The sequence below is a fragment of the Arvicanthis niloticus genome, chromosome 5 (genome assembly GCF_011762505.2).
Source record: "Arvicanthis niloticus isolate mArvNil1 chromosome 5, mArvNil1.pat.X, whole genome shotgun sequence".
In the NCBI taxonomy this organism is placed as follows: Eukaryota; Metazoa; Chordata; class Mammalia; order Rodentia; family Muridae; genus Arvicanthis; species Arvicanthis niloticus.
The window spans coordinates 52,008,224-52,021,393 of record NC_047662.1 but is presented as its reverse complement, the minus strand read 5'-3'; the positions used below and the strand labels follow the sequence as shown (position 1 = coordinate 52,021,393).

General features: G+C 41.1%; 1 protein-coding gene across 3 annotated transcripts in view; it reads left to right on the top strand.

The window, feature by feature from the left end:
- The window catches only part of Atg4c (autophagy related 4C cysteine peptidase), a 64,354-nt gene that overhangs the window by 31,035 nt on the left and 20,149 nt on the right, over window positions 1-13,170 (top strand). For all 3 annotated transcript variants that reach the window (XM_034503572.2, XM_076934625.1, XM_076934626.1), the window contains exons 6-9: window positions 600-670; window positions 1,976-2,112; window positions 7,268-7,346; window positions 7,997-8,073. In XM_034503572.2, the coding sequence (XP_034359463.1) occupies window positions 600-670; window positions 1,976-2,112; window positions 7,268-7,346; window positions 7,997-8,073 (364 nt within the window). The remainder of the gene's footprint in view (window positions 1-599; window positions 671-1,975; window positions 2,113-7,267; window positions 7,347-7,996; window positions 8,074-13,170) is intronic.

Sequence of the window (13,170 nt, the reverse complement as noted above, 5' to 3'; positions counted from 1 at the left end):
TTTTGCTTACAGAGTTCTGATGTGTTAAATAAGGACAGTCATATGCTCAGGTCAAATAGTTGTGTCTTGTTGCTCCCCTGTCCCGTGCGTGGTAGTAGGGATCAAACCCAGGGCTAGACAAGTGCTTTATCTCTGAGCTCTGCTCTAGCCCTTCATACTGAGTTTTGTAAGTGTGAATAAACTGTTGTTCAAAGGAGGAGGGGAAAGCTGCCAAATGTAGTTGGGGACAAGCACGGTAATACATCCTTTGTAGTGGATGTCTTACTGTGAAGCCAACCTTGAAGCTATGGGACTCACTGCTTAGAAAGCGTTCTGTGCAGCCAGGGAGCTGATGATGACAGGAAGTCCTTTGAGGGCCGGGAGATAAATCTATACCCAGGGATTCGAAGGTATATTTTGTGGCTTCATTTAGAGTCTTTGGGTAATGGAGTTCAGCTTTGGAAAGTGCAGCTGATATCTGACACTCTTCAGGTGATAGATTTGACAGCAGGCATACAGGGTTCATAGGAAAGGCAGGGCAGCTGCAGATTGCTTTCCTTTTTAAATAGGATGACAGGAAATTTGAGGTAGGATTTTAAGGATGTTTATTATTTTCCTAGAAAAGCAGTTGAAGAAGCAAGTCACCCGGATTTGCAAGGCCTCACGATTTACGTTGCCCAGGACTGTACAGGTACAGAGTGTGACATTCTAGCTGTGTATTGTAATTGTATTGGCTCAAACCCTTCATGTATACATAGCTCATCTCTTCCTGGTTATATTGCAATTGGTTATGAAGATGCCAGTCACAGCTAGTTCATTATTGTTCTACATAACACCCCTTTCATGTCGTAGGAATTAGTATTTTTTGAATAAATGTCTTAATTGCTAATTTAAATATGTTTGCCAGAAAAATTTTGAGCACTTAAAATGATTATTTTGCTATTATCCTCCCCTCCCATCCCTCCCCACCCTGAGACAGGCCATCACTATGTAGGCTGGTCAGGTCTTGACTTTATAATTCTAGTTCAACCTACCCCATCACCCCTGCAAGGCAGGGCTGAGGGTGTATCAACACACTTGGTCTAACCTTTCTACCCCATCAGCCCTGCAGCCAGGGCTGAAGGTGTACCAGCACACCTGCTCTAATCTTCCTTTTTGTTTAGTCAGTTTAAGCCAGTTAAGATGACTCTTGTTTATAATCCTGGCCCAGGGAGGCCGGGGCAGGAAGGTCAGACATCTGAGGATAGACAGTTTCCCTTAGAAGGATGTTTCCTATTAGTGTACCAATAAATCATCTCATTGTTGTGTGAGGTCTTCTGTTGATACTCAGTCTTTACAGTCATCTCGAAACTAGAGATCAGAAATAAAGCCTCTATTAACTTCCTGAAATAAAATAAGCCAACCCATGCTATAAGTTAATTTTTTGCAGAAGAGCTATTAAGAGGACAAAATTAATGCTTTAGAGACTTGAAATATGTCTGTTGGGTTTAATATGAATATATCTATAAACCTGGCAGCCAACGAGGGCTCAGACTGTGGAAAGCCTGGTCTGTGTTTGGCATTTTGTACTTCTTAAAACATGTATTTATTGTGTGTGGGAGTCATGGGCATGCCCAAGGCAGAGGACTGCTTGCAGGAATTTGTTGTCGCCTCCCATCATTCTGGCGGTGGACCTTAAGTTGTCAGGCTCAGGGCCAGTGCCTTCCTGCTTAGCCAGCGTTTGTCATGTAACCAGGTTAAACACTCTCTGACCTACCTTACGCTTTTACTCATTGTCATCAGTTTACTGGCCAGAACATATGCTCAGAGAGACCAAGACTTGGGTTTTACTACTGTTGAGTTTCCAGGGGCCACGGGTATGGAAGTTTGAACTTGATACTTTGATAGTGATAGTGGCGACAGATGACCAGCCAGTGGAGGGGTGGAGTTAGAGTGGGATGGTTATACAGCCGCTTTTATATCATTTAATAATACACTTTCATCATGTTTCTCCTAGTTTACAATTCTGATGTGATTGATAAGCAGACTGATTCCATGACGGCTGGAGACGCACACGACAAGGCTGTTATTATTTTAGTTCCTGTTAGACTTGGTGGAGAAAGGACCAATACCGACTATCTGGAGTTTGTGAAGGTAAGAAGTGCTCACTTCTCTTTGTTTTTATGTTCAAGGCAGTAGTACCTAATATAAAACAGTGAAGACAGAGGAGCATTCTTACTGGATGATTAAGGTCTTTCACTCCTCAGCTGTGTTTCTGCACTGCCCACCGCGCCTCACAGCTGGCTTCCCTTTTGCACTGCACCAGCAGCTGGGATACAGAAGGACCCTGACCTTGCTTTCTACTTTCCCACCAGTTACTTTTTATGCTCGAAGTAAATATTGTCCCCTCCATGTTAGTCCTAGCACTGCTTTTACAGTGTCTCAAAGGAAAGTAGAACCAGGGCCAGGGAGACAGACAGTTTAACTAGTCAAGTCCCATGAGGACCCATGTTTGAACCCCACATGCCCACAGAAAGATGGTCATGGTGGCATGTTCCTGAAATCCCAGTACTAGGGATGTGGACTTGGACTTGATGGCCAGGCAGCCTAGCCAGTCAGTGAATAAGGACTAATGAGAGACTCTTTCTAGAAACTGAGGAAGGCACTTTGGCTTCCACATGTATACACTGACACATGCGCACACTCATATACTCCTGGATGGGGGAGGGGAAGGGAAGTCCACAGGAAGAAACATTACAGATGAGAAAGACTGTTCAATGCAAAAAGGTCAGATGACTAGTTTTCTAGTTGAGATAAGTAGTAAGGGAGTCTGCCTAGCTTGTAGGGAATTTGTGCAGGTTTTCAAAGACTGTAATTTGCAAAGTCCTCACATGTAATCCATTCTGTCAAGCTGGATGTGTGTCAGGCTTGTTTGTCATGAGGACAAAATAGTGGAGCCAAACAAAAGACTGTCCTCAACAAAATTGTTTTTTGAAAGTTAATATATGGACAGATTCTATTGCAAAAGCTAATTGTGTGGCAGCATATTTAATAGCCAAAAATCAAAACCATTTACTGGTGGTGAGTTTACTCAGTGTTGTAAGTAAAGTGTGGCAGGTGGAATGGTACATGCATGCTCTGAGAAAAGGGACATGTCTGAAGTCAGTTTGTTTTACCTCGATATAGCCACACAAACTGAAGAAATTGGAAAAATCTATTGAAAGGGGGTTGTAGAGCAGAGCCTCTAATTTAAGGTTTCCTACTTGGACTCTAGGTAACAGCTCGACCACAGATAGATACAGCTCAGCTGGCCACTTTTAGTACAGGTATTGATGGTGAGTCTGAAGATATGGCTTCCTTAGTGCCGTTAAAAGGCACAACTAAGTCAGGGGGTCTCTATACAGTAAGTAAGAAACAAAGCCATTTGTCACTGTGTTTTCAGTAGTTACCAGTGGTGCCTGGTCATGGAGAGGTGAAGAGAAAGGACTTGTACAGTTCACAGAAGATGATGTCACTACTGCCCAGAAACTTGTATTGAGTGAAGTATTGCATAATACATCAAGAAAATATGGGTGCACAGCATTAAGATTGAAAAATGTCATGAAAATCTTCATTAGGACTGAATTTTATAAGGACCAAGGAATTAATCCTCACCAATTCCAGGAATTCCTTAAGAATGTTGCTACCGACTGTGACTGCATCAGTAACTTTTTTGGAATTAAGAGGCTAAGTCAAGACCAGATGTTAAGAAGATTTTACCATTTGCAAACATTATCAAGTCCTTTCTGATATCAAAACCAAAATTTGTATGAGAACTTGACAATGAAAACTGGCTTACAGCACTTAATCACTCTGTTTAATGGTTGGACATGTGTCTTCAAGGTTATAACCAATTGATCAATAACCACATTGTACTAGTAAACCTGCATATGTAATATTGGCAGATGTCAAGGAGATACTCCCAAATTTTAATAATAATAAGCTCTAAGCTAGATTTGGTGGCACACACCTATAATACCAGCATCTGGAAAAGTGGAGGGAGGGAGATTAATTCAGGGTCATTCTCAGCTATGTAGTAAGCTTGTGGCTGCCCTGGACAGCATGCGACATTGTTTTAAACAAACAAACACCTCCCCCCAAATCCTTTGGGTATTCTAAATTTTTTTGTGTTGTCTAACACACACACGCACACACACATGCGTGTGTGTATGTATATATATATATATTATATTATATATATAAAATACATTTTTAAGTGACCACATGTTATTTTAAAGAAAACAAATTAGATTAGAAACCACTTTCTCTGGCTCTGTTTATTTGTTAAAGGAAGAAGAACATTGTCCATCCACAGATGTGTTAGTTACCCACCTCAGTGCTGTGACAAAATGCCTGACAGTTCATCCTGGCAGGGGTGTGAGGTGGCAGGGGTTGTGAGGTAGCTGGTCAGGAAGCAGTCAAGGGGCAGAGAGATGGATGCTGATACTCTACTTGCAGTCTCCTCTTTATCCAGGCCGGAACCCCAACCCACAGGATGGTGCCACCCATATTCAGTTCAGCCTCTCTGGAGACATCCTCACAGATATGCCCAGAGCTGTGTCTCCTACCTGATACAAGTTCTGTCCAGTTGACAGTTAGTTGTCTTAGGATTTTTGTTGCTGTGATAAAACACCAAGACCAAAAGCAGCTTGGGGAGGAAAGGGTTTATTTGTTTCATATATCCTGGGTCACAGTCCATTGAGGGAGGCAAAGTCATGCAGAGGCCATGGGACAATGCTGCTTCCTGGCTTGCCCAGCCTGCTTTCTTATACCACACAGGACCACCTGCCCAGGGTGGCATCATCCACAGAGGGCTCACAGCTCCTATGTCAATCATTATTGAAGAAGATGCACTACAGACTTGCCTACAGGCAGTCTGATGGAGGCATCCTCTTAAGTGAGTTTCTTCTTCCTCAAAACTTTCTAGCTTGTGCCAAGTTGACAAAACAAAACAAAAATCAAACAAACAAAACCCAACCAGGACAATCATCGGGATTAACATCCCAAAAGGTGTTCCTCAGTCTGCAGTCTCAGTGGCCTGGTAAACCCTTCTCAAGTTATTATTGTTTAAAAATACACTTTTTTTTTTTTTTTTTTTTTTTTTTTTTTTTTTTTTTTTTAATTTCTGATCCTCAGGATCTATTTTCTTTATATGAGATACATTTTGGGCTAAATGTAGTAATGTTATTCTCAGTTCTTCAAATATCATAGGATACATATAGGGATCTATGTATCCATAACTAATTTGTGGAATCCCATCCATCTTGAGTATATACACATTGTGAAGAACTTAAGATTATGAGTGGGCTATGTCTACCTACCACACACTGACTGACTGTGCAAAGCCGCATTCTTCAAGTCTTCCTAGGACCTGTTAGGCAGGTTCCCAACTGACAGACAAGAGTGTATGGGAGTGTCACCGAAGAACCTACAGTCAGAACACAGGGAGATGTACCAGGACATAGGCATCTGCACTGTTTTCAGTCTCCTCAGTCCTTCTGCTGAAGTTTGGCGCTCACGATGACAGGCTGCTTAGGGAGTTTTTCCTCCCCCAGAACTCTGTAGCAGTCTAGCCACACCACATCAGTTTTCTGCAGCGTTGACCCGTGTCTGCTCACTGACCAGTGTCCACAGTTTATCCGTGTTGACAGTTGGGCAGAGAAGCTCTGGTTCTTCTCTAGGTGATAATAGCACATCTCAGCTTTCCCAGACTCACCTGGACGGTATTTGTGGAACTTAATCCTGTGAGGATGCATGCCTCCAGCACTCCCCTGGCCTCTTGGCTATTTCTTGTGCTTCCTAATGAGGCAGTGTGGCTCAGTGGCCCCTGAGTTTCCAGGTCTCCCTTAGCGAGGATAGCATGTCAGTGACCCCAAGCCTAAGCACACTAACCTGTCAAGCCTTACAGCTTTAGCAGCTGTTACACACGTCCCCTAGAAAGATGTGCGGAAATGCCTGCTCACCCCAGATAGCACACCAGCAGACCAAGGAAGTTACTCCAGTTAAGTGCAGTTTCGTGAACCCATGAGATCACCCGGGTTCCTCACAGGAATGTGGGTGAGTTGGGTGACTGTCATTGCAAATCCTTCCCTTAGCATGCATGGTGACTTACAGTAGCTGTGCTGCCCGAGTCCATCTCCTGTCAGCCTTTCACCTCCTGTGTGCTCTAACAGCAGGGATACATGCCAGGAGGAGGGGGACCAGAAGGAATGAGCAGCTGGAATCCCAGGGAAGAGTCTGATGACCTTCCCCGCCCTGTGCTAGGGAATGTCATGAGGCTGCTTGTGAGGGTCCTGTTCAAGGGATGACAGCTAGTCTGATTTAAAGATGGCAAGGCTGTGTCACAGCAGAGGATCGAATCTTACAGCTACAGAATGTCTGTTGTCTACCCTCATGATTGCTTGCCTGGTGGGAAGTGACACGTCACTCACTGCCACTGCTGAGCCTCAAAAGACGACACCACACTTGTCTGTTATTAGCTTAGGAAAGGTCAAAATACAAGATTCAAAGGTTTTTGGTTTTTCTTTTTACCTTCTGCCTCAGTCCCTTGAGTACTAGGATGGTGCATACGTACTACTGCATTCATACCCAAGTATGTTCAATGATGAATGTATAACAGCTTTTGCATTGTAATAAATGGTCCTGAGCTGGCTAGTGTTAAGGTGGGGAGGTGGGGGCCATCTGAGCCTTTATTTCATTCTCCAGATCAGTGGTTTTCAATGTTCCTAAGGCTGCAGCCCTTTAATACAGTCCCTCATGCTGTGGTGACCCCCAACCGTAAAATTATTTTCATTGCTACTTCATAACATTAATTTTGCTACTATTATGAATCATAATGTAAATATCCAACATGCAGGATGGTCATAGACAACCCTGGGAAGGGGTCATTTGACCCTCAAAGGGGTTGCGACCCACGGGTTGAGAACCGCTGCTCTAGATCAGAGAATACTCTCACGAGGAGAACAAGAGTTTTGCCGGGACTTCTTGTGCTTTGTGACGTTGTTCATTTTTTTCTGCAGCCCATCATGGCCTGTCCATGTTGTTGAGTTAACATCCTGATAAAAATGTTTAATGTGAATTAGTATTGAGTGGCTAAAAGAAAAAGGGAGGCAGTTTGGAAGACAAGGATTCCAGGACGCGGAGCAAATGTAAAAAAGTAGTAACTGTTGGCAAGAAGTTGGGGTGCTTGTAAAACCGGCAGTGCAGACTCGGCTATTTCAAGTCCTTTCCACCTGCCTCCTGATCTAAATCTATTGATTTCCTTTGACAGGGTGTTTTAAGCCTTGAATATTGTGTAGGGATCATTGGCGGCAAACCTAAGCAGTCGTATTACTTTGCTGGATTTCAAGGTCAGTGACTAAGGATGATTTGTTAAAATTGTTTTCTTTTAAAAGTGGAAAGTTATTATGAGATTGTTTGGAAACAAGATGGCTAACAGAGACCAATGAGTCCCACATTCCGTTGTCAGTCCCTTTCAGCCACTCGCGATGGTCATTTGGTCCACGGTGTAATTGGGTTCCTTAAAATGTGTGTTTCATTTCTGTTACTGCACAAATAAAGTTTACCAGTTTCCCTGAATTCCAGTGGACCCCCGCTACATCCCGGCAGCTGCTATTTACATATTTACTTTTCCCTGGTTTTTTAGCGGTGTTAGTTGATAATGAAATGACAAGCAATATGTTCTTGCTGTCAGAACAGAGAAGCCAATGCATTTTTCATATGCAAACTGTAGAGTATAATTGTGTGTTTGTGAAAGTAATTTCATCACCAAAAATTAAATGACAGTCTCATCGCTTTATAAAATTCTGCTTATACAAGCATATTTGATTATGCAAAGTTAATCTGTGCTGCACAGACCCTTGCTTCTGTCGGCGAGTCTCAGGCTGGCAGGCTGTTACACCTAGCCCTTTTTTCAGCTGCTCTACATAGAAATTGGATTGTAAGCAGTGTCATAATAAGGTGTTTTGTGAATTACTTGTCTTCTGTTTTGTCCTTGTAGATGACAGTTTGATTTACATGGATCCTCATTACTGCCAGTCTTTTGTAGATGTCAGCATAAAGGATTTCCCTCTCGAGGTACTGTACATAGAGAGCTGCCATTGTTCTCTTACTGTATGAAGCAGACTGCTATTTAGAGGTGTGCTAGGCAGCCATGCTTTGCCAGTATTACAGTCACTAGTTAGTGTTTTGCTAGTCTGTAAAACCCACATTCAACAGTGGTCACAGGCTGCGAGTTTGGCTGCTGGAGTTTTCGTTTGTGATTTGCTATCTTCTTCATACATGTCTGTCTCTAACTCCTTAGTTACCTTGATCGTACCGAAATAAGTGACCAAGGCTCTGAGTACTTTTGTAGCCAGCTGTCTAAGCAGTACCTAGAGAAGGTTTTATAGGGTTAGGTCTGTCCCAGAAGGAGAGACAAAAGCATGGTTTCCCAAAGAAAAGCTGACGGCTTGGTGTGGAGCGGCAGGATGAGATCTTGGAGGCTTCCGATGCTTACATCTTCAGGGGTTTATTTGGATTTCTAGCTGTCATTGAAACTCATTTCATAGACTCTTCTCTCCCTGTGGGTGGTCATTTTGTCACCCAGTATTTTAGTCAGAGAAGTTTGAGTTCCAGAGTAAGACAGGTAACTATTATATCAGACCAGGATGGTTTTGATCATGAATGGCAAAGTTTAAAGATCAGGGCTGGCACAAAATGTGTTAAATGTTCTGTTTCAGAAATGTCTTTTGTGCTAATATCAACACTTAGTATTCAAGGGGGTCTATATGAAAACAAACTGCAAGATTAAGTTTGGTTTGGAAAGATGTGTTATAAAATAGCCTAACCTCTTTTGCAAGTTATGTGTTCCTCAGTTCATAGAATGTTGCATGCGAGCCTTAATAAACCTTAGGAGGTCTGCTGGGTAGCCGTGCCTAAGCTGGCTAAGGCCTCACCCTTGCTAGGCAAGAGCACTGCCACTGACCTAGGTTTCCCCTCAACTCTCACTTTCTGCTTTCAAGTGAAGATTTTAAACTACCTTACATTCCCAGGGATCCTTGCTTTGATATCTTGTGTACATGCTACTGAAAGTTTGTGGCAGACAGTGAATAACATTCATAATCTAAAACTGCTTTTATACTTTAATTGTTAAAAATCATTTTTGTAGATTTTTTTTTAGTGGATGAAGATATTTAAATCGCAAACATTTTTATTCAACTCCATGCAAATAATTACGTGTAATCCTGATGTTTTAAATGAGTGATCTAAGTTTAACAGGGTTGTGAAATTTGAAATGCAAGGTGTAGCTAGAGAAAATGTTTAAATATATCATTTGTATTATTCTTTCATGTTGATTTCTTACAATTTTAGAGTTGAACTTTTAACGTTTTGAAATTAAATTAAGCCAAATTCTTTCTTTCTGAACTGTCATTTATTACATTTTCCAGATGAAAGTCTGTAGACCTCTCTTGAACTCTTTCTTGTATCTTCAAATGCCTTTGTTATGTCTTTATTTGATTTCCATCTTTGTGATAATTATCTCCTAAATATGTTAGGATATATTGTTGACTTAGCATCTGTAATTGAAGACTAGAATCTTCCTTGTCTTTAGTTATCTTCATTGAGGTTCTTTTGTTTGTTTGTTTTTTGAGACAAGGTCTCTCTCTATAGCCCTGGCTGGCCTAGAACTTGCTATGTAGATCAGGTTGGGCTTAGACTCATGGAGATCTACTTGCTTCTGCCCCAATCAATAATGAGATTAAAGGTGTGCATTATGCCCAGATGAGGGAAGCTGTTAATATATAAAGCACACACATGATTTTCCAAGTGTGGAGTTCAGAGGAGCAGTTTAACAACCTTAGAGAAAATGTCACGCAGAGACAGTGAAAAACAAGAAGAGAATCAGGGGAACCTGGGGCCTTAGCAGCGAGTGCAGATTGAGTTGCAGGTTTTCATTGCTAATGACCAGAATAAGACAGAATCTTGGTTGTTGGAGTGGGAGGAGCATAATACACATGTGTACCCATGTGTAGGCATGTATTTCTACATATACCCATATGTATATGTATATACAAATGTATATACATATACATATGTATATATTTGTATATATGTATATATAAATATAATTTTATGTGCACATATGCTTTTGTGTACTCACAGGAAATGTATATGCAGTGTTTCTCCTACTCAGCTTTAGCTCGGACTTACCTGAGGGAGTCTCAATTGGGGGATTGCTTCAACCAGCTTGGCTTGCCAGCATGTCTGTGGGGGCATTTTCCTGATTGCTAATTGACACAGGAAAGCCAATGTGGGTGGTGTCATCCTTAGGCAGGAGGCCTTGGACTGTCTAGGAAAGTTAGCTGAGCAGAAGCTAGGCAGTGAGGCAGGGAGCATTCTCCTCCATGGTCTCTGCCATAAGTGCCTGCCTTGAGTTCTGCTCTGGCATCCCTCATTTATGGACTGTGACCCAAAAGCTGAAATAATCTTCTTTCCAAGTTACATGTGGCTCTGCTGTTATCGTGCAACAGAACCCAGACTAGGACAATGTTACACATATATTATTAGTGAAGTAAGATTTCCTAAACCAGACCCTGTGAGTTCTTATTTCATATACACCCAGAATTATAGACTGTGTTCCTTAAGATGATATTTTAATTTTTTAATATTATGTTTTGAGATGGGGTCTCACTGTGTCACCCTGTCTGGCCTAGAACTCATTTTGTAGACTAAGCTGGCCTTGAACTCACAGAGACCCACTGTCTTCCAAGTGCTGAGATTGCTGGCATGTGCCAACACTGCTAGCAAATACTAAATTCTTAAAGGTAAGAGAAGCCCCGTTAATGGTCATGTGTATCTGTTCCAATTCCTAGGTCCCCAGTTCCAACTTCCAGACCCTAGAAGGATCATACAGTAGTGACTGTTTCAATCACCATCAATAAATTAAGAAAAATAGTGGCATTAAAGTTACTGGGCAGGCAGACAAGTAAGGAAGGTGAATCTGTCAGGCAAAGATACATTCTTTATGAATCACACATGTAAGTTACAGTTAGCAGGCATGTTCTCTAACTAACATGTGAACTACTGCAGTTAGCAGGCATGTTCTCTAACTAACATGTGAACTACTGCAGTTAGCAGGCATGTTCTCTTACTACCTAGGAAGCTTCATCCCAATCTCCAGAATAGCATAGGCATACCTAAATACAATTATTCTGGTGTCGTTTATATGTTTAGGTAATAAAATCCATTATGTCAATAATTATTATTCTTAGAGCATATATAAAGAGTATGAACCCACAGTATCTCTTTTAGGAAATGAATTCCTTAATTAAACATGTAATCATGTCTGGAATTTAATAGGTGCCTAATAATTATTTGTTCAGGCAATGAATAAATGATATTAAAATGAAATAAATAGGAATTGATTCTTCTTTTTCCAGAAATATATTTCATTGTTACAGAGGGAAGTATACATAGTTATTACTCCCTAAATTGTGTATGTAGGTAGAGGCTGCTATTACCAGACATCAGAATTTTAAAATTAAATTACATATGCATAGCTTAAAGAGTTGTCATAAAATGAACATAGCCTAGTAGCACCACTTCAGAATACATTTTAAAGGTGGACTTATTTCACAATAAATAGAAATGATTCAGAATTTAGATTAATATCATTTTGACTTCAGAATCTTAGGTAAACACAAAACAACATGACTTAAACCAGAGATGGATCTAAGGTGCCTTTCTGAGTCCTATGCTTGGGGTAGGGACAGCCACAAGCAGCCTCACTTTTGAGTGAAATCAGAGACTTTAACTGGTTTGTGGGTAACTAACAAGTTCTTTGTAGACATCAAGTAAACCACAAGTTACAGGTTAGTGTTTGTGGTTCTTATCTATGGAGATTGTGGTGGACCAGGCACATGGTGTTCTAGTAACTGATTCTAGGAGAAGCTGTAGTGAGTGCTTTGTGGGGAGAAGGACACAGTCACCGGTGAGGTAAGCCTGTGGCATTGGGTCTACAGACCTTGTGACTATCTTCCTTACCAGCCAGTAAAAACTGAGAAATTAGTTCTCATAAGCTGTTTTCTACAACTTTTAGACATGCTTTATGTAAAAGACTTTCTCATAAATATGACTTAGAATTATCCCGTGTACTCCAACACTCTGTATTGCAACTTACATAAGGTTTTCTTAGCTTTTCTATGTTTCAGATCTGTTTCTTAATCTCTTTAAAATAAAATAATTGAAACCATATTAGGGAAAGTCCAGTGAAGCAGTGCTTATATTGGGTAGTGCCAGAGAGATCCACCTTAGCTAGCTTAGACCCCACAAATTAAAGGAGGTAATCGCTAAGCACTTTGTACAGGTCAGGGTTGGGTGCGTGTTTACTGGCATGCTGTTGACTGTAACACAGAGTTAGCCTGCTCAGAAGGTATGTCCTTTGCAGAGCCACCGTGGGTGAGTTTCACCTGCCTCTTCTCATGCTCTTTATGGGAATGAATATTAGAAAAGAAAATTCGAAGAAAATTCAACTGTGGGTCAATAATTTTATATTCAGGAGGCAGAGGCTGGTGGGTTCCTGTGAGTTGGAGGCCAGCTTGGTCTACATTGCCAAGCCTGTGCTAGTCAGGGCTACACAGTGACAGCCCATACCAAAAAAAACAAAAAAAAACAAAAAAAAAAAAAAAACAAAAAAAAACACAAAAAAACAAAAACAAAAACAAAAAACCCCCAAAAAAACAAAAAACAAAAACAAAAACAAAACAAAAAAAAACCCCAAATGAACAAAACAGCAGGAATAACAAAATCAAACAAACAAAAACTGTGAATCTGACTCTATCAGTGTAGGACATTAACACAAGCCTGTGGTTTGGGTGCTAGATTATAAGAATAATCTTATTAAAAGAGTTTTAAGCCCTAGGAAGAACCTTCATCTATCCACGTGCACACACAATATTGAAAGGAACCTTCATCCATGTGCACATTCAAAGTGTTTGTTCTATTTTAATTCCAAACAACTATGCTACAACATGAATTTTTACACTTAAAAAAAAAGACTTATTTTTTTATTTGGTGTGTGAGTATGTGCATTTCATGTGCGCAGTGCCCATGGAAGCCAGAACGGGGCACTGGATCCCTTGGCACTGGAGTTACAGGCAGTTGGGAACCACTTTGTAGGTGCTGGGTCCTCTG